The sequence below is a fragment of the Triturus cristatus genome, chromosome 1_2 (assembly GCF_964204655.1).
Source record: "Triturus cristatus chromosome 1_2, aTriCri1.1, whole genome shotgun sequence".
NCBI classification, from domain to species: domain Eukaryota; kingdom Metazoa; phylum Chordata; class Amphibia; order Caudata; family Salamandridae; genus Triturus; species Triturus cristatus.
The window spans coordinates 1,090,989,040-1,091,014,150 of NC_140580.1; the positions used below are offsets into that span (position 1 = coordinate 1,090,989,040).

General features: G+C 41.8%; 1 protein-coding gene across 1 annotated transcript in view; it reads right to left on the bottom strand.

Annotated features, from left to right (window-relative positions):
- Positions 1-25,111, bottom strand: part of C5 (complement C5) — a 384,799-nt gene that overhangs the window by 2,043 nt on the left and 357,645 nt on the right. The window contains exons 37-40 of the mRNA XM_085613588.1: positions 13,072-13,158; positions 8,989-9,078; positions 6,511-6,594; positions 4,409-4,547 (exon numbers count right to left, since the gene is read on the bottom strand). Of these exons, the coding sequence (XP_085469714.1) occupies positions 4,409-4,547; positions 6,511-6,594; positions 8,989-9,078; positions 13,072-13,158 (400 nt within the window). The remainder of the gene's footprint in view (positions 1-4,408; positions 4,548-6,510; positions 6,595-8,988; positions 9,079-13,071; positions 13,159-25,111) is intronic.

Below are 25,111 nucleotides of genomic sequence, written 5' to 3' on the forward strand. Positions count from 1 at the left end.
GCTCGCGACCGCTCGAGTCCTACTGGTCCGTGTTGAGAAAGCTGCCGCTCGAGTACAAATCTACTCGAGCGGCAGAAAACGACAGCTTGCACTGTGCATGATGTCGTTCGCAATGATTGCACAGTGCGGATAAGCATCCGGCACTGTGCAATCATTGCGAACAGCATTTCCCTACTGCACTATGCAGTTCACATAGCTACGCGTAGCGCGACTACGCGAACTACGCCCAGGGTTACTTTTGATGGGTGGCCATCAAGATTTCTTTGGTGCTGATGACGGCTTTGCCAATGCATATGGGCATCGAGGCTCACGCCATATCACAAAGATTATTTCTTATGTATCAAAGGTGCATTGCCACACAGATGCTGCCTCAATGGGGTAATGAATTCTACTCATAACCTCATACTCCTGCCCTGGTAACGGGTACCTTGGGATACATAGAAGGTTTTAGACAGAGTTTCCCTAACTATTTCTCTGGTGTCACCAAAACCTACTTAAAATGTGGAAATGGCTGAAGATGTGGTAGGGAGCTGCCTAGCAGGTCTTGGGTACTTTCATACTGCCTGTAAGAGTCAGTGAAACCCTCTCCCAGAGACTAAGGGCCTCACCTAGCCTTCAGCGGGCTTGCTGCCACGAGGCTGGCATGACTGAGATGGCTTTTAAATCTAAAGTTCACCGTCATATCTGCAGTATTTTTTATACTGCAGAAGCAACCCCAGCTCCATGTCAGGAGCCACATTTGTGAAATAAATATTGACATCGCTTGGGCCATGCTATGGTGCCATAGGGACCTACCAGAACTCTTTTTGTTCCCCAAAGCAGGAGGCATAAAATATGGGATGAACCATATACAGACAGAGCCAGGAGCGAGCGGGCTCCAAATAGGTGAGGCACTGGTATGGTACCCTTGACGACTGTGTGACTACAGGGACATGCCACCCCCACCTTCTGAGAAGCTTTGATAGAGACCCAAGTGGGCACTGATTATTTTGCCAACAAGCATTGTCAGGCAAGTCTCCATATGCTATGTATGACGCTAATAATAAATGTGATGTGCACATAAAGTAGCCATTGCTGCAACAAATCCAGGGCATACGAAAATTCTATAAGTCCTGATGAAAGCCCAGGACCTTGTGTAGGCCAGCAGTAGGGCTGAAACATGTTGGCAAAATAAGTGAGGTTCATAGGACCATTATAAACCTAGACATCCCTCCTTCTGTACTGTTTTATTCATACCATCAAGGGTCACTAATAAAGGGATATGCTTCAACCCCGTTAAGCATTTTTACCTTTAGGCTTCCTGGTAGGTTCTCAAAAGAGCTCCCTGAAAGACGGTTGAGCCTACTTCGGCTTTTAGGGGCTGAGGTGGACCCGATAATGAAGCATGCCACTATTAGAGTGGGTGAGGGACATATAAAAAAGAATTTCTTTTTTCTAAACGTGCTAATCAGGAACTTTTTACAAGGAGGAGGTTCATCCTATTTTAGATAGGATAGGAATACTTGTACTGTGTAGCCAACTTATGTGGGAAAGTGTATTCTCTTCCGAGTCCCCCCAGTGGCAGGTCCTTGTGGGATCCTGTTTCACTTTTTGTTATTGTGTGATACCATATACATTATACACTAGCAGAAGCTCCAACAGGATTGTGGCCACACCCTTTAGAAAATCACAACCCCCGCACTCTGAATGATGTGAGATGTGGACAGGTGTAACCACTGCCAATTTTAGACGGCTCTCCCAGTACCACCCATCTGTAAATATGGGTAAAAATTGTTACCCAGAAGAAAGGCCATTGGACATTTCTTCATTGTGAATGCCTCTTACTTCAGAGATATGTTGCAGTAGCAAACCACCCTGACTCGACCAGGACCTCTCTCCAGTAAAGGACTCCTTGTGAAAGTTACCCCTGCTACAGCATTAAGACAGCGGGTTCAAGAGAATTTATGAACTAGCATTTGCAGGGCCTGGTACACCATGGGGGGATTGCTCAATGCACAATCAGCTAGTATGATACTTGGAAATACAAGTTGTCATTCGTTGTCATTGTACGTGCTTTTATTATATTTGTTACGTTGCAGTGTAAATGGGCATTTCTGCAGCATAATCAAATGTTGAGCTGTTGAGGCCTGGTCATAAACCTTATCAGACTAGCAGGCTCATCAGACTAGTAGGAAGGTAGTGGAAAACAACATATTATTGCCTGTACACACCTTCAGTGACACTATTAAGATATGATGTGGCACTTCCTCACTGCATGGCTGTTCTCAAGTGCCCTATACTTCTTAGCCAACTTGCACACCTGGTTCTGCCTGCATTTTCCCATGTCCTGCACTTCCTCCATCACAGCTTTTATTCCTGTCACGCTCATTCTCTCCAATGCCCCTCCCCCTGCCCTTCTTAAACTCATGTTGTTAAATGAGATGGCACAACCTTGCCAGCTTCGTCCTCTTGCTATAATAATATTAAAGGTCGGATAATAGTCACCCTCGGCCACTACCAATCAGTGAAGAAACCCTTGCTTTCTGGGGTCACGCGGGGCTCTGCCTTAAGCCCAACATTATTTAACATCTATATGGCCCCTCTGCTAAATCTGATATCATCATTTAACATTGAAACCATTTCCAACACAGATGATACTCGGTTAATTCTAATACTAGACAAAGACTCCACCAATGCAGAGGAGAATTTCCAATGCTGCCTTTCTCCAGTCATTCACTGGATGCAATCCAACCACCTGGAATGCAACAGTCAAAAAACCGAGACCATGTTGCTTGGCAAATCTAACAACTTTTTGCCTAGTCGAGGTTGGCCGAACGATATTCCCCCGCCAAATGCAGTGAATGTAGTGAGGAACTTGGGAGTAAAATTTGACACCTCACTATCCTTCAATCAGCAAGCTCTCTCTGTGGCCGGCACATGTTTCCACCTGATAAAGTCTCTTAAAAAGTGTTTGGATCTGTAACCAGGTGCAGCAGTTGCAGTAGCTCTGATCACGTCTCGACTAGACTACTGCAACAGCTTATTAAGGGCACCAATAAGTCTGGCTTGAAGAAACTACAAATAGTGCAACATGCAGCCGCACGCCTGATGTTAAAATTACCGCGAGGGTCCTCAGCCTCAGCAGCCCTAAAATCTTTACACGGGCTGCCCATACATAAAAGAATCCTCTTTAAGATCCTGGTAACCACTTACAGAGCCTTCAGGTCATCAGGACCCAAGTACCTTAGAGTCAGAATCAGACCGTATGTGACACAGCACCTTTTAAGAGCCTCATCGCAAACCTTTTCACGCCATACAGTTTCAATCTGGTTTCCAGAGGGGGCAAATCAATGGCAGTCCCAGGGACCAAAGCCTGGAATTCTCTACCCATCCATCTCCGGCTCTCTCAGACAGAACCCATTTTCAAGAAATTCCTGAAAACTTGGATCTTTGGAGCCCCGGACAACTTAGTGTTCTCACTCATCTGATCTGGAAGAATTTACAGCTGCTTTCCTCTCTTGTCTTGTTTCTGCTTTAGCGCCATGATGCTCCCTAGAGTGATAGTTGCGCTTGATAAATCCTTTCATTTAGTTTCTCATTCATTCATAATAACAGAAGTCTTACCTTACATGTAGAAGAAAAGTGGTTCTGACCCCAACCTAAATCTTCTGATTGGCTGGTCAGATTTGAATGTTCCATTCGAGATGTTAATGTACAAGATCTTAGTAGGGTCACTATCAATAACAGGGCTTTTTCAACAAAAGACCCCAAGTGACTTCAAATAGATGATAAAAGTGTAGCACAAGTTGAAACCCCAATGTGGAAAAGTCCCTGTTATTTTCAAATCTACAACTTTAGTCCCCCCATGAGCACCGCCCTGTAAACTAATCTCATTGAACTGTTGGTGGAGCCCAATACAAAATACAATTTCTCTCCCTGCTATTGCCTCCCAGAGTGGGGGTAACACAGGCCCCCCACAGCCCCTGCTGTGCCAGGAGGGCTACCAAACCTTCTGGGGCACCCCAGCTTTTCAGGGGGCCCTTTCAGCCTAAGTCCAATGAATACCTGTAGAACATGGGAGACCTAGGGGCCCCTCTTCACATTCTGCAGGGGCGGCATAATTTTGCTTAAAACCACTAGTTCTGTCCCCACCCCACTTTCCTCCAGCAGGAATGCCACTGTCCAAAATATAAAAAAATGTATACCTGGTGTCCTTCTACCCTCCTTCACCTTGACAAAACATTTTATAGTCCTTAAATGAGCAAGTGCCGAGGAATAAGCCAAATCATTTTCAAAAGTGAGATGAAGGTGAGAAACAAACCAATCTACAACTGACTGGTTATCAAGCAATCACCAGGCTATTCTGGGCTTCTGAATGCTCAGCCTAAACAACTTCAAAATCTGCTGGGGAGGGTAATTGTCTACTTACTGGAAGCTGAAATTGACTTGTATTTTGAAGCCTTCCTTGCCCATTATCAAATACTGCTTTCCTTGATCAAGGATAACATCCGTGCAGCTCTTCTTCTTGATAAATTTTACTTCATTGTTGAGTTTCAATATCTCCTCACCTGTTTGGTGTACAGAATAAAAATGCCATCATTCATAAGCAAGGATTAGCATATCCCATTAAACCAAATTAACTTAAATATCCTGTATATCACAGGTGTTCAAAATGTATCCCAGATAGTACAATCCAGGCCAGATTTCAGGATATCCAAGTAACACAAATATACAAATTGTGATTCAAAAGAAAATTCATTTGCTTAGGTAGTTGATATCTTGAAAATCTAGGATGGAGTCTAGCCACACTGTTATGTGTTATTCTACTATGGAACATCCAGCATTCAACTATATGGGCAACGCTGTTTCCCAATACCCCTTGCCAGATCCATCAAGAATGAAATATTGATTTATATGAGAATGTGGTATCAAAGATGGACCATCTCTATGCTATATTTTCAGAATAGAACAAAAGATGAATTTACATAAAATGATGTTAATAGAAAATTATATATATATATATATATTTCCCACTGGCAGTAGCCAGTAGGTAGTTATAGTTAGGACCATGCTTCCATACGTAAAGCATGTTTTGACTTGCCTATAACTTTGCTGTCGTTTGACCAATCTTCATGAAAAGTGTCAAAGTAGGTTCTGTGTGCCATGGAAAGTTTGGGTGATCTGTGCAGTGTGAATAGAGAAAAAGGGGCACAAAAAAAGTGTGCGTTTATAATGTTAATTTCCATAGGAACGCGTTGTGGAACCTACATTATGTAAAATGTAGCATGCATAGAAAGAGGAAGTAACAAGAGAAATAAAGATATTTCTCCTCATTATGCCTGCTTCACGGAGGCATAGCTTTTTGACCAATTTCCAGGTTTCTATCTTAACTGAAGGGAAGGCGCCAAAATCCAGGAGTCGATGCATGGGAAAGCCCATGCTCCACCCATGGAATGCCTTCCCAACACAAGGTAACGCAAAGCAGCTTACACACTGCCTTGGGTTACTTTTTATTTACTAAACCACACAAAGCCATGTAAAGTGGCTTTGCGTGGCTTAGTAAATGCCAAAAATTATTTTGCATAGGGGCTGCACCACAAAAGTGACGCAACCCAGATGCAAAATCTTAGTAAATCTACCCCAGAGTTTCTAAAGCAGCTAAAAGAAAAACAAAACAATCTGATTTGGGGGAACCGTTGCGTTCACTTAAGTTGACATGGAATAAGTACATGTGTACAATTGTTTTGTTGACTTCATATTTCCCTAATTCGTTTTATACATTTTTATTTCCTTCATCTACTTTGTTCTACTTGTGAATACTGTTGCCTGTCTGTATATCCCCCCAAATAAAATACCTAAACTAAAACCCCACACTTTTGAATTTGTAATCTCTAAGAAGAGATAGAGGAAAACAACCCACAATGTATTTTCATATTTTTTGCATTATTATGCACTAACTTGTAAAGAAATCCCCTTCACGTATTTCATACCTTTGCCTATACAGCTGCCGTCTGCTTTATAAATAGGTTTCTATCAAACTTTTCACGCAATACCAATTCCAATGAAGAATACCTTGGGTATTTTATTTCTAATATCCCAAATAAATTCCTGTTTATCCTTACTGTGCCCTTTCTGCCCTGCAGTAAAATCCTTACTTATTCTGTTCTCACCTCCTTTTTTCCTTTCTTCATATTAATTTTCTTATCCTTGTTGATGCTCGTTTTGCCATGTATTATTTTTCTCATGTAGACCTAAGATGGGCTATCATCACAAAAATGCAAGGAAAAAGATAGAACCCATCCACCCCGAGAGACATCATCACTCAGGGAACGTGTATATAACAAGACAACAAAATCAACAGTCAGGGGTAATTTGTGCTATGAAGATATGTGAAAAGCAAGTTTTGTAAACTATTTCTGAAGGAAGCATTAAATTCAAATCAAGACCTTACTGTAGAAATCAGAAGATTTCGATTACTACCCAGCTCTAAATAAGGTCCATTTACACACTCACCTATTGAATGGTACCTACCTTTTTTGAAGATATCCTGCACGACTGCCGTGTATTTGATAAAACTACCGTCTTCGACAGAAGACACAATTTTCACCTTGTAAGCTAAAATAAAAGAGAACGAGGGTTAGTGTCAAAGTACACAAGATATAGCTTCGTAGTGGTAGGTTCTACCACTTAAAAATATGGAACTCACAATATATGAGAGTAAAGTTATGCTGGCAAATGAAATTCAAATGGAAATATAAGGAGGGTGATGATAAAACTTTACTACATTGTCTATGAATTTGGCTTGATACATTTTCCAAGAGGACCATAAACACTAGGGGCCTGATTCACAAAGGGCCTCCCCACTCGTGCCGGAGGCTGTGCAGTATGGGGAGTCTACGCACTCGGGCGGAATCTCCGAAATGAGAATTCCCAACAGGGTTGTATTCATAAAAAAAATGTGTGCAGAAATGTACACATGTGCATGAATATACTTTTGCACTTTTGTGCAATTAACCAAAAATGTATTTCTGGTAGTACGAATGGAAAGCTGTGTCGTGTGCCTTTTTTCAGGCATACCACTAGAAATACTGCAACCAGCCTGAAACAATGATCGGTAAGAGTAGGACAAAGCGTGGCAGCCTTGATGAAAATGTGACTGCAGGGACATGCTCCCACGTGTTTCCTATGATGTGCAATTAAACAGAACCTAGGACACTACTACGAGCATTGCGGCTGAGCAAGGTACATTTGCATGTTAATTTCCTTTATTTTTTGTGTCCTATAAATATACTGTACCGAGAGGGACAGGACGCAACATAAAATAAACATAGGGGTAGAGCATAAGTCCTGATGAAATCCCAGGACCCATAGTGCCAGTCAACGGGCTGAAACATGTCCACTTAATGAGGAAAGTGGAGACAATAAGATACGCAACCATCCACATAGATAATTCTTAAACCATATGAAGAGCACTAAAGATAAAGAATAATGGGAAAGAGGATATTTTTAACTTCCCATAGCCAGCTAGAAAATATCATAGGTTCTCTTTGGGATATGATCGAGACCTTCTTGATTTATTGTGACGAGGATGAGACTCGGTGAAGAAGCATGCCACTAATAGAGTGTGTGATGGTCTTCAGAAAAAAAAGAGAATTCTTTTATGGTTACAACTTTCCCGCCATTGACATTCTAGTGTTTTGTTTTAGGATACTGGTTGTGTAAGAGATATAGAACTGGAAATAATATCCTGGATCCCTTATGGGAACCTCTCTAACTTCCAACAGGAAAATGTTTGGCATATGGTAAATTAATCCTTCTGGCAATGCCATGTGACACTTTTATGACTTGTCATTGCCCCAATTCCTTATTGTACATTGTTCACCATAATGCACAATTATAATGCTGCCTGATGAGCAAATACAATTTCTCTTCTTCTTTGTATCTTTCTCTTCATTGGGAAAGCATTTGTTCCCATTGAGAAACCATTTCCCATTCATCCCCTTAACTACGGGGTGATTAATTCCCCAACCCATCCCAGAATGCGAGCTACTATAACCCTCTATTGGTGTATCCAGGGTGGAGAAGGGTCACATAGGAGTTCGTTAATTTCCACCAGTGCCTCCCATTCCCCACCAGTTTAATATGGTGTAATTCTACACTTTTGTGGCAAAGAATTACACAGTAGTAAAGCCATTTACGCATGAAAGTACAGTTTTGTACATAGCTTCCAGGCAGATGTATAATTCCCAACTGGTTTGTGAATGGTAATGCATTTTGTAAGGTCACCTATATACTAGTAGGTTGCATCGCAAGCTGTCTTCTTGCAGTGGTTTGCAAATCGACCTGCTAGAAATGGGAAACATTTTTTAAAGCAAACTTTAAACGAACAGGTGCTGCATTAAAAATGGTTTCCGCTTTGGGAAGACATTGGGGCAGGGGCAGACAATATTCTTCGGAGCCACGGCCTTCTCCCCAATGCCTTTGACATGATTCACAAAAGGTGAAGATGTCCCAAGGGTGCCCTTTTATGTCCCCTCCTATTTGCGATTTGTAAAGGATCACAAAAGCTGTTGTACGAGTCAGAATTAATTTATAAGGAGCTGTTGGTGGGGATGTACAGTGGGCTTTTGTACATTAAGAAAATCCCTTTTTATTCACAAACCCGGTGATTTTGCAAATCTTAGGGTTGGCAACAGCAAAAGAACTTTGTACATCTAACCCACTGATACATATTTTACATTCTTAATAAGTAAAACATTTCAACAAAGGGCAGTTTTGGTCAATTACATTTTGTAAAGTCTTGCCATTTGTAGTAGAATATGAAATAGTAAAATAGACATAAAACTTTTTCAATATTTCCATCATCAATAAATAATAACATTTTGTATTGTTTTATATCCTTAAGAAAGACTGGAAAAGGGGGTCCATGTTATCTTCTGGAATCTAAAACAAGACAGTAAATGTACACCCCCTACATTAGATTACATATGTAGAAAAGAGCATTCTTACCATATACAATGTCTTTCTGGCAAGCTTTTGCTTTTCTAGTATTTGCACCTATTGCCAAATTAATTTCAGGTTGCATTTTACTGCATTCCGCTGTGTTTTGCAAGAAATAAAAGTAGTTTAGAGTTGATCCAAATAAAAAAAAACACTTACATCTTATTAAACATATTCTCGTTTAGACGTCACCGTTTTCAAATAATTTTCACCTTCCAACAACCCAAATGCTTCCCTTGGCATTTAGTGGATTTACCCACCCTGCAAACATTTAGTGCCCTCTAAAAATTAACCCACCTTCAATGACTTCAAAGGGATTACCCACCACAAATAATTAAGTTAAGGACTCAAGCTGTACTGTACTAATATGGCCCAAATAGACAGAAACCAGTCTGGAGTCTTGTATTCTCTGTCTGAGTGGTCTTGGCTAGCAGTTTGGGATCGAATGCTCCTGTGAGAAGCAAGGTCGATACTGATTTACATAAGACGTGTCTATGTCTAGAGTGACATGGTGGGCAAAAAATGATGGACTGGAATGCGGCACGAACGATCGCCAGTGGCTGACATTGATTCTAGCATTCAATTCATCGCATGACATCTCATGTCAACTGAGTATTTCTTTACATTTCTCATTATTAGATAAACAGAATTAAGCTGTCTTGCAAGTTGAAATTGTTTTACTGAAACTGATAATTAGGAGTAGTCGGTCAAAGGGAGCACCAGGTCCTAATGATCTTCCTTTAGCACTCTTTAAATGTATTAATTTTTTAATAGGCATTATTTAGCTCCTTGCCTACACTGTATGCCGTTCAAAACCATGCCTGAGACATGACCGGGCCAACTCTTTACCCTTTGCATAAAAAGTGTGTCTACTTCTGACCCTGCCCATTTCAAACTACGAAGAGGTCGAGGCCACCTTGTTTTAAAAAGAATTTTGTTTACAGAATTAGGGCAAAGGGTCTACAAATTAAATGTTATCCCTTTTGTTGCAACATGGTTTCAAGCACACTACATAAGTTCATGACTCTTATTGTATTGGTATAAGACATGCTGTACTTCAAAACTCCCACTTATCCTTTTTAAAAATAATATTTTTATTACAGCAGAAATAAAAGCAACATTACAGCATAGATAAAAAGATGGAAATAGAAGATACCAAATATGAAGTCACAAAAAAGACATTATACTGCATGGCATAAAAGACCAGAGTTTATCATTCATTGATAAAAAATTCATAAAAGCCAGTTCCAAAATATATTAATCGAATACAATATACAAAATATGTTAATCACTGGCCCACATTAAACTGTATTCTCATAATCTACCAGCCTTTTCCTTCCCCCTGGCAGCATTCAGGGAAAACAAATACATTAGCAATTAATAACTAATATTCTGAAACTACTACAAAGAATACCTTTCTCTGTCATATTGATATCAAAAATATTTAAAGTGCCCATAGAACTAGCAGCAAATGTTTTAGTAGAGTGCAGAAGTTGAATCCCTAAAAACAGTGCTATTCAATTGGAATATAATCCTCTAAATTATAAAATAAGAGAGAAACTTGCCCAGATAGCCCTAAATCTTACAGTGGCCCCCACACGCTTTGCATAGGCCTCCTCAAATCTATAAGTACTGCATATTTTACTAACCCAATGCCCAATCATTGGTTGTTTATTTGTTCTCTAGTTTTGTAAAATAAGTGACCTTGCAACTGCTATAGATATTACTATAAAATACTGAGGGTATTTTTTCAGACATTTTACCTCCCCTGATGAACCAACTAAAACCAGCATGCAGGATGGAACAATTGTTATAGACAAACAGCAAGTAATTGGGATGAAAACATCCTTCCAAAATTGTTGTTAATACACTCAAAAAATATGTGCACCCAACCCCCTTCATCCTGTTTTTTACATCTAAAACATTTGTTCTGATTTTTTGGAAACATCTTATGCAGTCTCATTGGGGTGTAATATGCCATCCATCTGGATAAAAAAATCAGTCTCTTGAAATCAGATACCTCGCAGCGCTCTATTACTTACACTAAGCTGCTGCCATTCTCTAGTGTTGAATTTACAGAATGGATTTTCTGAAGCCGTTCCATAATAATCTCTTCTCTATTAGCCTTCTGATGTAACAAATGATACCAGATTCCAACACTCACCGTTTTGTTCGACATCTGCCTACTGATCTGATTTGCAGATTCACTCAACATACTATAATTGTTTTTGATAACTTCCTTTTGATTCATATGTTGAAAGAAAGTGCCTTTATTCACGATTGTGCTGCAGGAGGTTTAATGTTTTCAAAAGGACTGTATCAACTATGGCAAGAGCTACGTTTTGTACGGCTTAGGGATTTTTACAATCATGATCGATTAATTATATGCGAAACAATACGATTGCAATCCAGTAACCCAAGCACTGCCCATGAGTTTCCATCAGGTGGTGAATTTTCTCCCACTTATCCTTACATGGAGTTTACATCTGCATTTGAAGGGAGTAGACAGTACTCTATTCTGGCCTAAAATGAACTCCTGGGGAATTACAGCAATGATATTGTGCGCTGTCCAGGTCCTGCATTTCAATATGTGGGGCAAGGTAAATCTCAATTAAAAGAATCGATAGTCTCCTCCGAAATTTCAAAAAATCGCAACATAAAGCAAGGGTGTGTTCTGGCACTCCTTTTTTAATTTATCGATAGCAGATCTTGGTAAATTCCTTCATGATACAATATCACACTCACTAAAAGTAAATAACCAACTTATTCATTGCAGTGTGCTGAGGATATTGAGTTCCTCGGTGAAACAAAAATTGGACTGTAGAGGTTATCATCAACAATAGCCCTTTTTTGAAGGAGAAATAAAATGGCTATGACCCTGGAAAAAACTAAAGTGGGAATTTGTGGAAAAAGAGCAATGTGGAGTAGATGAAGAAGATGCTGATCAACCAAAGGTGTGTCAGCAGCAGCTTTATTCCACAGAAATATAAGGGATTAAACAGGGTCATCCAATCAGGACTGCAACACTGGAGTAACGGACCCGTAGCAGACATGAACATTCTAAGCATAACATTCTGCACAGTTATATGTAAAGAAGGAAGGGGACGTGTGAACAGGTGTGAAAAGGAAGATTCCACAGATAATAGGGGAAGGGTTCCGGCAGCATAATGGTAAAAGAGTTGAGAGAAAACCCATTTATAAATATTGTGGTATCTGGCTGGAGAAAGAGGTGGTTGGCTCAATTGTTGTAGCAGCTTTAGGATCAAAAAGCAACTCATTTTGCTATGCATTCTGCTCTTTGGCACAGAAAATGTCAAATACATCCTTGAAACAAATATTGACTTCTACTAATACAATATTGTGCCCTTCAATTATGTTTCGAGTTAAGATATACCAAGGTAAAGCATCAGCATTTTTTTAGATTTGGCCCAGTACAACATATAAAGAGCCTATTAATTTCCCAAATATTGAATCACAAGCACAAATAAGACTAGAATTTGGGCTACAAAAGCAAACTCAGGCTTGTTGCAAAACCAATGACTTGGGCATTGCTGAAACACATAAAAACTTTCTCACAGCTCTGGCAAAGCCAATAGGTCAATTTTAACTGAAAAGTGAAGCCAGACCTATTGAGTTTCCCAATCATTCAGTTTTCATAAATTGCTTGATACCCACTGCACATCAGCTGCTTCTCTGTGCTATTAAGAACAAATATTAATACTATCAATATTATGGACCCTGGGCATGGTGTTTCACATAATAGCTGTACACAAGTAAGGAGGGTTGAGACTTCTTTCCAGAGGTGAATATCATCCTTTAGGTCTCCAACTGGAAAGAGGATTTGAGAATTGATGAGATGATTTACATACAGTAATTGTACTGTTGAACTAGACATGGACACATTTCTTATATAACGCAAGTTGCGTTGTTACGTCTTAGAGATTGCTTTTGCAGAAATTAAGTGTGGATGAAAGCCCTTCCTTAAATGGTAAGGAAACTTAAAAAAGGAACCACAAAATGTCCCGAAAAGTGTTTCACAAACATGATTTTGCATATTGCAGAGAATGCTGAATCATATTACATGATACTCACCTTCCATGCACTTGCATTCATCCCCTTGGCACAGTTTCTGCAGCTCATTCTCTCCATAAGGGTTGTAGAAGATGGTGCATTGTTTCTCTGCAGCAAGAGAAGGAACATAAATCGACATTAGCAGCAAATTAAAGATAACTAGTTATGTTTGCATCAGTGCTATCACGCGCTTGATAAAGAAACAATGCAACAAATAAATATTTAGTAATTTCAATCACAAATGAGAGGATGTTCCATACAATGCTGCTCAAACACAGGATCAAATATTTTGCACATACAAAATCTTGTTGAATGTATTTACTCTAAAATATACTTAATTAAAAGTGTTCAACAAGGAGATAAACTATAACTTGCATGCCACATGCAATGCTTATGACAGACAAAGTTATATCAGCATGTAACAACACCTAAAGCACAATCTAATCAAATAACAACACCTACTCAAATCAACCAATAAATAATACTATATTCATAGTTGTCTCTTTGGTGTTGAAGAGTAATATGATATCTAATCTCATCTGTAAGATTATTCACACCATTTGTAACTGCATCGCTTACAAAAAAGATGAGGTGATCGGCATTTAGTGCACAAGTTATGATTTGCATGGCTTTTGCACGAGTTATAAATTGCAGGGTTTATTGAAACTTGCTAAATTCATTTTTTTTATGTGCAGTGGGAGTTACAGGCGTGTATGGTAACTCCAGAGACAGGAACAAATGAGCTATTATGAGATGGATCCTGAGGGCCCTGTAAAGAAATTGGGGACATGTGGGAAAATCAAATTTATCAAATCAGATTCCCCTGGTTACTCTGCATTCACAGTTAGATCTTTTAAGCAGTTGCAGTCCCTGGAGAAAATCTGTGGTGTTTCCATATTACTCATAATTCTGATGGGCCATTATTGTCTAGTATTTAGTGTGTAGTAATGTGTGCAGTGAAGTTAGCATGCAAATATATATACACACATGAGAGGTGGGCGGAATTATCAGATAGCAATGGTGTCGTGAAAAAGTGTATAATAGTATCGCACATCCACCTATTTGCCATGGTATGGTGAAATAATCACTGTGCTTATTCGAGCTGTGAAGAGTGTAGTGTGAAGGTTTTGGAGAATACAACTATGTGATTGGCTTAGCACATTATAATTCTTAGGCTCAGTTTGTAGCAAGTGCATGTCACTAGCTCTACTCACAGCCTAACTTACTCAGATCCCTGCATTTGGTACAATCTTGACTTTTTACATCATTGGTTTTAGAATCCTAGTTTTTTTTTACAACCATTGTTATTTATATCCCTCTGTTTTCCTACTTCTGTGGTTTGCATCCTTGAATGTTGGGTATTTTATCTTTGGATTATTTACATATTTGACTTTTTACATCCTTGGATTTTATAATCCTTGTTTTTTTTACAACCATTGCTTTTATATCCTTCTTTTTTTCCTCATAGAGTGTTTTTTACATCTTTGAATATTTGTATGTTGGGGTATTTCATCTGTGGATTATGTACATATTTGACTTTTCACATCATTGGTTTTTATCACCCTCGGTTTTTACATCCTTGGCTTTTAACACCCTTAATTTTTTAGTTTAAGGTTTATATCTATTGGTTGACATATATCTTTGACATTAGAATCAACATTCTAGATTGTTTTAATTTTTGAGAGTTTGCTTCTTTGTCTTTTTTAGAGTTTACATCTTTGTTTTTTTTACTTCTTTAGGTATTTAACATCCTTCAATTTTACACCCTGAGTTTTTTCATCCTTAGATCTTTATATTCTTTACTTTTGAGCCAGGCATTTTTAAATCCTTGACTTTTACATTCCCAACTTTTGACATCCTTCATATTTTCATCCTTGGACTTTTTACATACATGACATTTTAGAATTGTGCTTTTTTTGCATACCTGCGTTTTCTACATCATTGACTTTTTGCATCCTGGGTTTTTCATTATTGGCTTTTTTTTCATACTGACTTTTTAAAAACTTTTTTCGAAATTCTTGGGGTCTTTACATCCTTGACTATTTAAATGAGGGCATTTTAATCCTTGAATTTTTCAATGCTTGTCTTTTAGAGTCGTAACTTATTGCATTCTTAATTTTCTACATTCTTAGAACATGTATACTCTTGACTTTTGACATCCTGGGATTCTCAAGTTTAAATCCTCAAGTTATTTATATTGTTGTTTGTTTTAAATCCTTGGATTTCTTTTACACCCCAGACTTTTTACATTATGCCATTGTCGGTTTCTTACAACCTTAGTGGCAGATTTACTAAGAATTCTTGAAATGCAGGGCAGCAAGGTGAGTTGCTGCCCTGCGTTGAATGAATGGGAGAGAGCTGAAGAGCTGCATCAGATGTCTCCCAATGCTGGCAGACTTGTGGCTGGCTAGTGCCAATTTGCAATGGTGCTTGCGTTGCTGGCAGGATTTGTTGTGTGCAGGTAGGTACACCTTCTTGCACGTAAATAATTCGGAGTTGTGTTTTCTTCTTGCAATGTGTAGTACAGAATGCAACACACATAGAAAAAGGAAATAACAAGGAGAAATATACATATTCCTCCTTGTTTTGCCTCTCAGTGGTACCAGTTTCATGCAATTCCAGTTTTGCAAATCTTAGTAAATCTAGAATTGCATGAAATCCATGAGTGGATGCATGGGAACACCCATGAAGCACCCATTGAACACCTACCACTAAGAAATGTGATGCAACGCTGCACAAGCAGCTATGTTGTGTTACACTTATTTATAAATCCACAAAACACCACACAAGTCAGGTCACGCAGGGCCTTGCAAATCCAAAATAAACCTTTGCATTGTCCTGTATCACCTTACGTGATGCAAGGGTGAGGCAAAGAGTAATTAAATATTTCTCTTGGTATTTAAATCAATTTGTTTTTATATTCTTGAGCTTTTACATCCGTTGTTTGATAAATCCTATGTTTTTATACTATTCTCACCTATTTTTGCATCCTTCTCTTTTTGCATCATGGGCTTTCCATCATTGGATTCTTTACAATCCTTACATTCTTGAAGGTTCATGCCCCTGAGGTTCCTTTTTTGTTTATAGATATGACATTTTACATCCTGCTTTCTCTTTATCCTTTGTTTTTCTTTGCATCCTTGAATTTTTAGATCATTGATTTTTACCTCTGGGATTTCTACATCCTCTTAGTTGACATATTGCAGTTTTACATCTTTTTTTTTTTTTTTTTACATTATTGACTTTCTACTTCATGTTTTCCATTCCTTGCATTTTTCACATTTTTACCTTTTTACATCTTTGACTTTTACATTTGGGGTTATTTTCCACCTTGTGTTTTCTACCTCTTCATATTTTTATATTTTGGTTTTTACTAGGAACGTGTGAAACTTGCTTAATTTCCTTTTGTGTAATTATGTGAAATTACATGAATTTTCTAGGCATAGCCGAAATTTAAATGACACTGGCAATAATTTCCGTAATTTCGCACTGTGATCGTTACATGAAATTGCCAAAATAACGTTGTTTCGGCATTGCGCAAATGGCACAATTTGCTGTAAAAACGTACCATGAACGCATAGAAACAATAGAGCGCGAGCAGCTGTTGCTACAAGACAGGCGTTACAATGCAATGCTTTTACCACACATCCATCATCACGCAATGTCTTTAATGCACATTGCCTCTACAACGTAAGCCTTTACCACTTGAGGAATACGATTGTGCACTGCAAGTTCCAGAAAGCTGTGAGAGCGGCCATGCCCACTGGGGCGGTTACTTGGTTCAAATAAGTGCGTGAGTGGCTTTGCAGTTTTGGAGAATAGAGCCTTTGACGAAGTGCAGGAGCCCGAAACTGGTCAGCCAAAGAAGCTGTTTGTGTGCAATGTTTCCTGTCCATGCTGCAGTCCTGTATAATAAATGAAGAAACATTACCTACCTGAGCGGGCTCTTTCTTTTGAAGGCAACCTTTACGTGTGGATTTGAACGGTGATGCTCAGCCATGAAGGAGCCCCGCTGCGGAACAGCGGACCCTGTGATGCCATGCGGTGATCTCTAGAAGGGACAGGTGTTGATATGAGGACTATGAGGCAGCAGCTGGGCATGGTAAATATGCCATGACAACCCACTGTGGTTTTAAAAACAAATTCTGATGACAAACGGCTTGCCACCTCACTTGAGGAATACGATCGCGCACTGCAAGTTCCAGAAAGCTGTGAGAGCGGCCACGCCCACTGGGGCGGTTACTTGGTTCAAATAAGTGCGCAAGTGGCTTTGCAGTTTTGAAGAATAGAGCCTTTGACGAAGGGCAGGAGCCCGAAACCGGTCGGCCAAAGAAACTGTTTTTGTGTTATGTTTCCTGTCCATGCTGCAGTCCTGCCTAATAAATGAAGAAACATTACCTACCTGAGCAACCTCTTTCTTTTGAGGGCAACCTTTGCGTGTGTGTATATATAAATATACATATATATATATATATATATATATATATATATATATATATATATATATATATATATATTCACTGAAAAAACCATAGGTTTCACACACGTTATAGTTAGGAATTAGCATTTAAAAAACCTTGCAAATTCACTTAAAAAACCATAGGTTTCACACATGTTATAGTTAGCTGGACATTTCACTCGTGCAAAACCATTGAAATTCTCCCGTTATAGTTAGTGCAGGCAACTATAACTCACGCGACCGCAATCCTCTGCTGATGAGTTTTACCATACGCGCACGGTGCGCGCTTATAGATATATATGCTTTTAAATGCTATTTTCTCAGGAAATACTGAACAGATTTACACCAGACCTGCAAAAGGCACATCCCTGACCTGAGGACTACCTCTCTGCCAATTTTCAAGTAATTCTGTTCAGCCGTTCGGGCTGTAGCTTGGACTAAAGGTCCTATGGAAAAATGCATGGGGAAAACGCGTTTTGGGACCCCCCCTTTTTCTCAGCCCCCGCTTGACGAATCCCCCCGAGACTTTCAGGGAAGGAGCGGAGCGGAGCGCCCCACCTATTTTGAAAATTTCGCGAGGATTCGTCAATCGGCGCCAAAGTTATTCCAAATAGAATGTTGCGGATTTCCTATGGAAACACGATCCTAACTATAACTATCTACTGGCGACCGCCAGTAGATAATATATATATATATATATATATATATATATATATATATATTTATATATATTTCCAAAAGTTTCCCCCAGAGATGAGGCCACACTCCTCCACAGGTCAGTGACATCACTTTTATTATTAACAGGCTGGTTCCCACTCCGTAATGGTGCCCCTCTGGCCTTACGCGTTTCAAGGACACAATCCTCTTCCTCAGAGGCCAGAACACGAGCAAGCCACATTTACGTGCATCTGCACTGTCCCATGTTAAGTCATTAAATGCTTTTAATTGGCCTCCGGTGTGCTGCTCTCACATTGCTTCCTGGGACCTGCAGTCCATCAATGCACGTTTAACTCCCTCCAGTGGGTTTGGTGCTCGAGTTATTTTAAAGGGGCCACTGGCTTTTCCGACACGCCCTCTCGATCAGGCAGCACCGCGTTAGCCAGCAACCTTTGGACTTGTGTTTTCAAATGCACAACGCGGCGCCCCCCTACGCGGATGAAAACATCACTGTGTGAAGATATTACTGCGTGGGGAGAGAGGAGCAGCACTGACTGCAGGGAGCATCGAGGGGTCTCAGTGAGGACATCTAATCAACGGTAAGCTGCGGTTGGTGTAGTCCGGAGGCCACATTGATGGGACGCCACTTGGTGTTTCGGATTTCCCACTTACTTAAGGGGGATCCGCACATGGACTGCAAAGACCAGCATGCAGCAGTCCGTTCTAGCAGCGTGAATTGCAATATCTCTTTAAAGGCAAAGGAGGAGCTTCGAGCAAGACTCTCTGAGTGGTCAAGTGAACATTCAAATAGCCACCAGGTGCGAGACTCTTTTGATTGTAACTGGCACTGAAGAAAGCTGAATTGCTGAAACGCGTCTGCCGCATTGTTACTTAGTTTGCGCTGTGAACTCATTTTGAATAAACCCTCCCGCATGCATCCTGGCTGTGTCGGACCCTTCTTATACTGTTTGAGTGGGGATTTGGACTCTATGTTACGCCAGCATTGCAGGCACTGGCTTTTCCGACACGCCCTCTCGATCAGGCAGCACCGCGTTAGCCAGCAACCTTTGGACTTGTGTTTTCAAATGCACAACGCGGCGCCCCCCTACGCGGATGAAAACATCACTGTGTGAAGATATTACTGCGTGGGGAGAGAGGAGCAGCACTGACTGCAGGGAGCATCGAGGGGTCTCAGTGAGGACATCTAATCAACGGTAAGCTGCGGTTGGTGTAGTCCGGAGGCCACATTGATGGGACGCCACTTGGTGTTTCGGATTTCCCACTTACTTAAGGGGGATCCGCACATGGACTGCAAAGACCAGCATGCAGCAGTCCGTTCTAGCAGCGTGAATTGCAATATCTCTTTAAAGGCAAAGGAGGAGCTTCGAGCAAGACTCTCTGAGTGGTCAAGTGAACATTCAAATAGCCACCAGGTGCGAGACTCTTTTGATTGTAACTGGCACTGAAGAAAGCTGAATTGCTGAAACGCGTCTGCCGCATTGTTACTTAGTTTGCGCTGTGAACTCATTTTGAATAAACCCTCCCGCATGCATCCTGGCTGTGTCGGACCCTTCTTATACTGTTTGAGTGGGGATTTGGACTCTATGTTACGCCAGCATTGCAGGCACTGGCTTTTCCGACACGCCCTCTCGATCAGGCAGCACCGCGTTAGCCAGCAACCTTTGGACTTGTGTTTTCAAATGCACAACGCGGCGCCCCCCTACGCGGATGAAAACATCACTGTGTGAAGATATTACTGCGTGGGGAGAGAGGAGCAGCACTGACTGCAGGGAGCATCGAGGGGTCTCAGTGAGGACATCTAATCAACGGTAAGCTGCGGTTGGTGTAGTCCGGAGGCCACATTGATGGGACGCCACTTGGTGTTTCGGATTTCCCACTTACTTAAGGGGGATCCGCACATGGACTGCAAAGACCAGCATGCAGCAGTCCGTTCTAGCAGCGTGAATTGCAATATCTCTTTAAAGGCAAAGGAGGAGCTTCGAGCAAGACTCTCTGAGTGGTCAAGTGAACATTCAAATAGCCACCAGGTGCGAGACTCTTTTGATTGTAACTGGCACTGAAGAAAGCTGAATTGCTGAAACGCGTCTGCCGCATTGTTACTTAGTTTGCGCTGTGAACTCATTTTGAATAAACCCTCCCGCATGCATCCTGGCTGTGTCGGACCCTTCTTATACTGTTTGAGTGGGGATTTGGACTCTATGTTACGCCAGCATTGCAGGCACTGGCTTTTCCGACACGCCCTCTCGATCAGGCAGCACCGCGTTAGCCAGCAACCTTTGGACTTGTGTTTTCAAATGCACAACGCGGCGCCCCCCTACGCGGATGAAAACATCACTGTGTGAAGATATTACTGCGTGGGGAGAGAGGAGCAGCACTGACTGCAGGGAGCATCGAGGGGTCTCAGTGAGGACATCTAATCAACGGTAAGCTGCGGTTGGTGTAGTCCGGAGGCCACATTGATGGGACGCCACTTGGTGTTTCGGATTTCCCACTTACTTAAGGGGGATCCGCACATGGACTGCAAAGACCAGCATGCAGCAGTCCGTTCTAGCAGCGTGAATTGCAATATCTCTTTAAAGGCAAAGGAGGAGCTTCGAGCAAGACTCTCTGAGTGGTCAAGTGAACATTCAAATAGCCACCAGGTGCGAGACTCTTTTGATTGTAACTGGCACTGAAGAAAGCTGAATTGCTGAAACGCGTCTGCCGCATTGTTACTTAGTTTGCGCTGTGAACTCATTTTGAATAAACCCTCCCGCATGCATCCTGGCTGTGTCGGACCCTTCTTATACTGTTTGAGTGGGGATTTGGACTCTATGTTACGCCAGCATTGCAGGCACTGGCTTTTCCGACACGCCCTCTCGATCAGGCAGCACGGCGTTAGCCAGCAACCTTTGGACTTGTGTTTTCAAATGCACAACGCGGCGCCCCCCTACGCGGATGAAAACATCACTGTGTGAAGATATTACTGCGTGGGGAGAGAGGAGCAGCACTGACTGCAGGGAGCATCGAGGGGTCTCAGTGAGGACATCTAATCAACGGTAAGCTGCGGTTGGTGTAGTCCGGAGGCCACATTGATGGGACGCCACTTGGTGTTTCGGATTTCCCACTTACTTAAGGGGGATCCGCACATGGACTGCAAAGACCAGCATGCAGCAGTCCGTTCTAGCAGCGTGAATTGCAATATCTCTTTAAAGGCAAAGGAGGAGCTTCGAGCAAGACTCTCTGAGTGGTCAAGTGAACATTCAAATAGCCACCAGGTGCGAGACTCTTTTGATTGTAACTGGCACTGAAGAAAGCTGAATTGCTGAAACGCGTCTGCCGCATTGTTACTTAGTTTGCGCTGTGAACTCATTTTGAATAAACCCTCCCGCATGCATCCTGGCTGTGTCGGACCCTTCTTATACTGTTTGAGTGGGGATTTGGACTCTATATATATATATATATATATATATATTCACTGAAAAAACCATAGGTTTCACACACGTTATAGTTAGGAATTAGCATTTAAAAAACCTTGCAAATTCACTTAAAAAACCATAGGTTTCACACATGTTATAGTTAGCTGGACATTTCACTCGTGCAAAACCATTGAAATTCTCCCGTTATAGTTAGTGCAGGCAACTATAACTCACGCGACCGCAATCCTCTGCTGATGAGTTTTACCATACGCGCACGGTGCGCGCTTATAGATATATATATGCTTTTAAATGCTATTTTCTCAGGAAATACTGAACAGATTTACACCAGACCTGCAAAAGGCACATCCCTGACCTGAGGACTACCTCTCTGCCAATTTTCAAGTAATTCTGTTCAGCCGTTCGGGCTGTAGCTTGGACTAAAGGTCCTATGGAAAAATGCATGGGGAAAACGCGTTTTGGGACCCCCCCTTTTTCTCAGCCCCCGCTTGACGAATCCCCCCGAGACTTTCAGGGAAGGAGCGGAGCGGAGCGCCCCACCTATTTTGAAAATTTCGCGAGGATTCGTCAATCGGCGCCAAAGTTATTCCAAATAGAATGTTGCGGATTTCCTATGGAAACACGATCCTAACTATAACTATCTACTGGCGACCGCCAGTAGATAATATATATATATATATATATATATATATATATATATATATATATATATATATATATATATATATATATTTATATATATTTCCAAAAGTTTCCCCCAGAGATGAGGCCACACTCCTCCACAGGTCAGTGACATCACTTTTATTATTAACAGGCTGGTTCCCACTCCGTAATGGTGCCCCTCTGGCCTTACGCGTTTCAAGGACACAATCCTCTTCCTCAGAGGCCAGAACACGAGCAAGCCACATTTACGTGCATCTGCACTGTCCCATGTTAAGTCATTAAATGCTTTTAATTAGCCTCCGGTGTGCTGCTCTCACATTGCTTCCTGGGACCTGCAGTCCATCAATGCACGTTTAACTCCCTCCAGTGGGTTTGGTGCTCGAGTTATTTTAAAGGGGCCACTTCAAACCCTTTTGATCGTCATTTACCTTTTTGGAAACAGACCGCACAGATTGAGCACAGGGTTCCCTAGCAGGTTTTCCATGCCTGCGGATATTTAGGGAAACCCTTCGTTCTAACTGGATTTTCTTCACGGAGTTTCCTGACGCTTTTAGGAACCGTGGAGTCCTCCGGCTGGGGGGGCTCACCTTACTGGTACAGGAAGAAAAAACTGCGTGAGAGAAACAGCTAGACTTATGAGGTACCGCTTTATTTTTGTTCCATGACATTGTGGGATCTTCTGATGATTACTAGAGGATTGTTTTCTATGGCATACATTTTGTGTTCGTTCTTGCTGGATATCATATGGTGAAGAGTGACCTCTGTGAAGTCAACAGGATTGTTAAACAAGGGTCTTTACCTTTTGCGTACAGCCACTGACATTTAATTAACCTCTGGAGTTGGCTATCTTTTTCTTCTATTCTTTTGGGTGCATGGCATAGGGTATGTATGTGTCTTGGAGGTCTTGGTGGTTTACATGGATCATAAAGGTTAACACAGTATTAATGGTCATGTGCTTGGTTTCTAGGTGCCTATCCAAGTTGTTCCATGGTGAGAGAGGTATCTTGCTACAGAGAAGCTTCATTACAGTGAGTGAAGAAGTATCTAAGGTATGGGAGCAATATTAGCAAGACTATACTGAGTGTAGTTAGACTTGCCTACTAATATTAATTCTATGTTTATTTTGTTACAGGTCTCCCTAGTCCCACGCTGCACCTTCCCTATCCCTATCCCTCGCTTGATCGCCTCAAACCTCTGGATATGTTTCAGTCAGAGTTAGGGATGTCAGGCGGTGGACCCCTTTGAGCATCGCCCAGATCCCGAGGAGTTCTTGTGGTCACGACAGATTCAAGTAACAAGGGACCCATGGGTTTTGCAATTGGTACAGGGTTACCACATCGATTTCATAGGAGATCCGGTTCACAATTGGGTGCCAGGGGGAGTACAGTTCAGTTTGGATCAGGGCAAGTTAGTGGACAAAGAAGTTCAATATTTGAAAGAGAAGGGATCTATAATGGAATGCATTCAGGAAGAGGAGGATTTATAAGCTATATTTCTCAGTAGAGAAGAAGGGCAAAGGAATGAGACCGGTTATACATTTGAGAACTCTCAACAATTGGGTAGTATACCATCATTTTAAGATGGAAAGCATGCATATGTTAAGGGACATTTTACAGACAGGAGATTGGTTGACTTGACTGGACTTAAAGAATGCATATCTAACTATTTAGGTTTGGAAACACCATCAAAAGTATCTCATGTTCAAATGGGGGTAAAATTATGGAAATTCGTGTGTCTAGCCCCAACAAGCCGTGCGCCCCCCCCTTCCAGGCTGATTTTCGCCCTGGGTACCCCATCTCCCAAGTCTCGTCCTGTAGTGCTGGTGCCCTGGTCCCACCCAGGGCATACACCGCCACTGAGGGTGACCGCAGGGGGAGCCTGAAGGCCCCTGCAGTCCCTGCTGACTCCCCACATCCTGCAGGAGCCGGCTTGCTTTTACACATAGGGAGCTGCTAACATGCAGCTCCTGTGTATAAAAGCAAATTATGCCCCGCTTTGAGCAAGTGAGAGCAAAATGCTCTTGCTTGCTCAAAGCGTAGCACTGTTTGCAATGTCCCGGGGGGTGGGCACCTCAGGACATTGCTGGAGCTGGCCCTGGGGGATGGTGGTCCCCAGAGCCATCTAGGGCTCCCTTCCTTTGTTCTAATTTGCCCCAAGGAGGTGTTTGTCACCGGGGATGTGGGTCTCCCACAAACCCCCTGCAAATATATAATTTGAGCGCGGGGAGGTGGTAGTCCCCGGGGCTACGGGGGGGACCTAGCGGGCGCCCCAGCATTTCTATTTTAAATTGCTCTGGGGTGGTGGTGGTCCCCAAGGCTGCGGGGAGGCTGCATGCCCCTCTTTCATATCCGTTAATCATTGCCCCAGGGAGGTGGTGGTCCTCAGGGATGCGCAGGGGCCTCGCACGCCCTCCACATTTCCATTTAACATTTATTGCCTCATGGAGGTGGTGGTTCCAGGGCTGCAGGGGGCTTCTGCCCCCCCCGCATTAATACATTATTATTTCCGGGGAGGTGGCAGTTCCTGGGGCTGGGGGAGGTCATACAGAACTCTAATCAATAGACCCGGGGAGGTGCCAGTTTCCGAGGCTGCGGGGGTGATATGGGCCCCCAAATCAGTTTGCATATGTCTGCCCAGGTGAGGTGGCGGTTCCTGGGGCGTGTGGGTGCCGCTTGGGCACTACCTGCATTACTATAAAAACTCCCCCTGTGACCTGCGCTTCATTTTGAAAAAAAATTGGGGAGTCTCAACGACTGGGTAGTACACCATCATTTTAAGATTTAAGATGGAAAGCATGCATATTTTAAGGGACATTTTACAGACAGGAGATTGGTTGACTTGACTG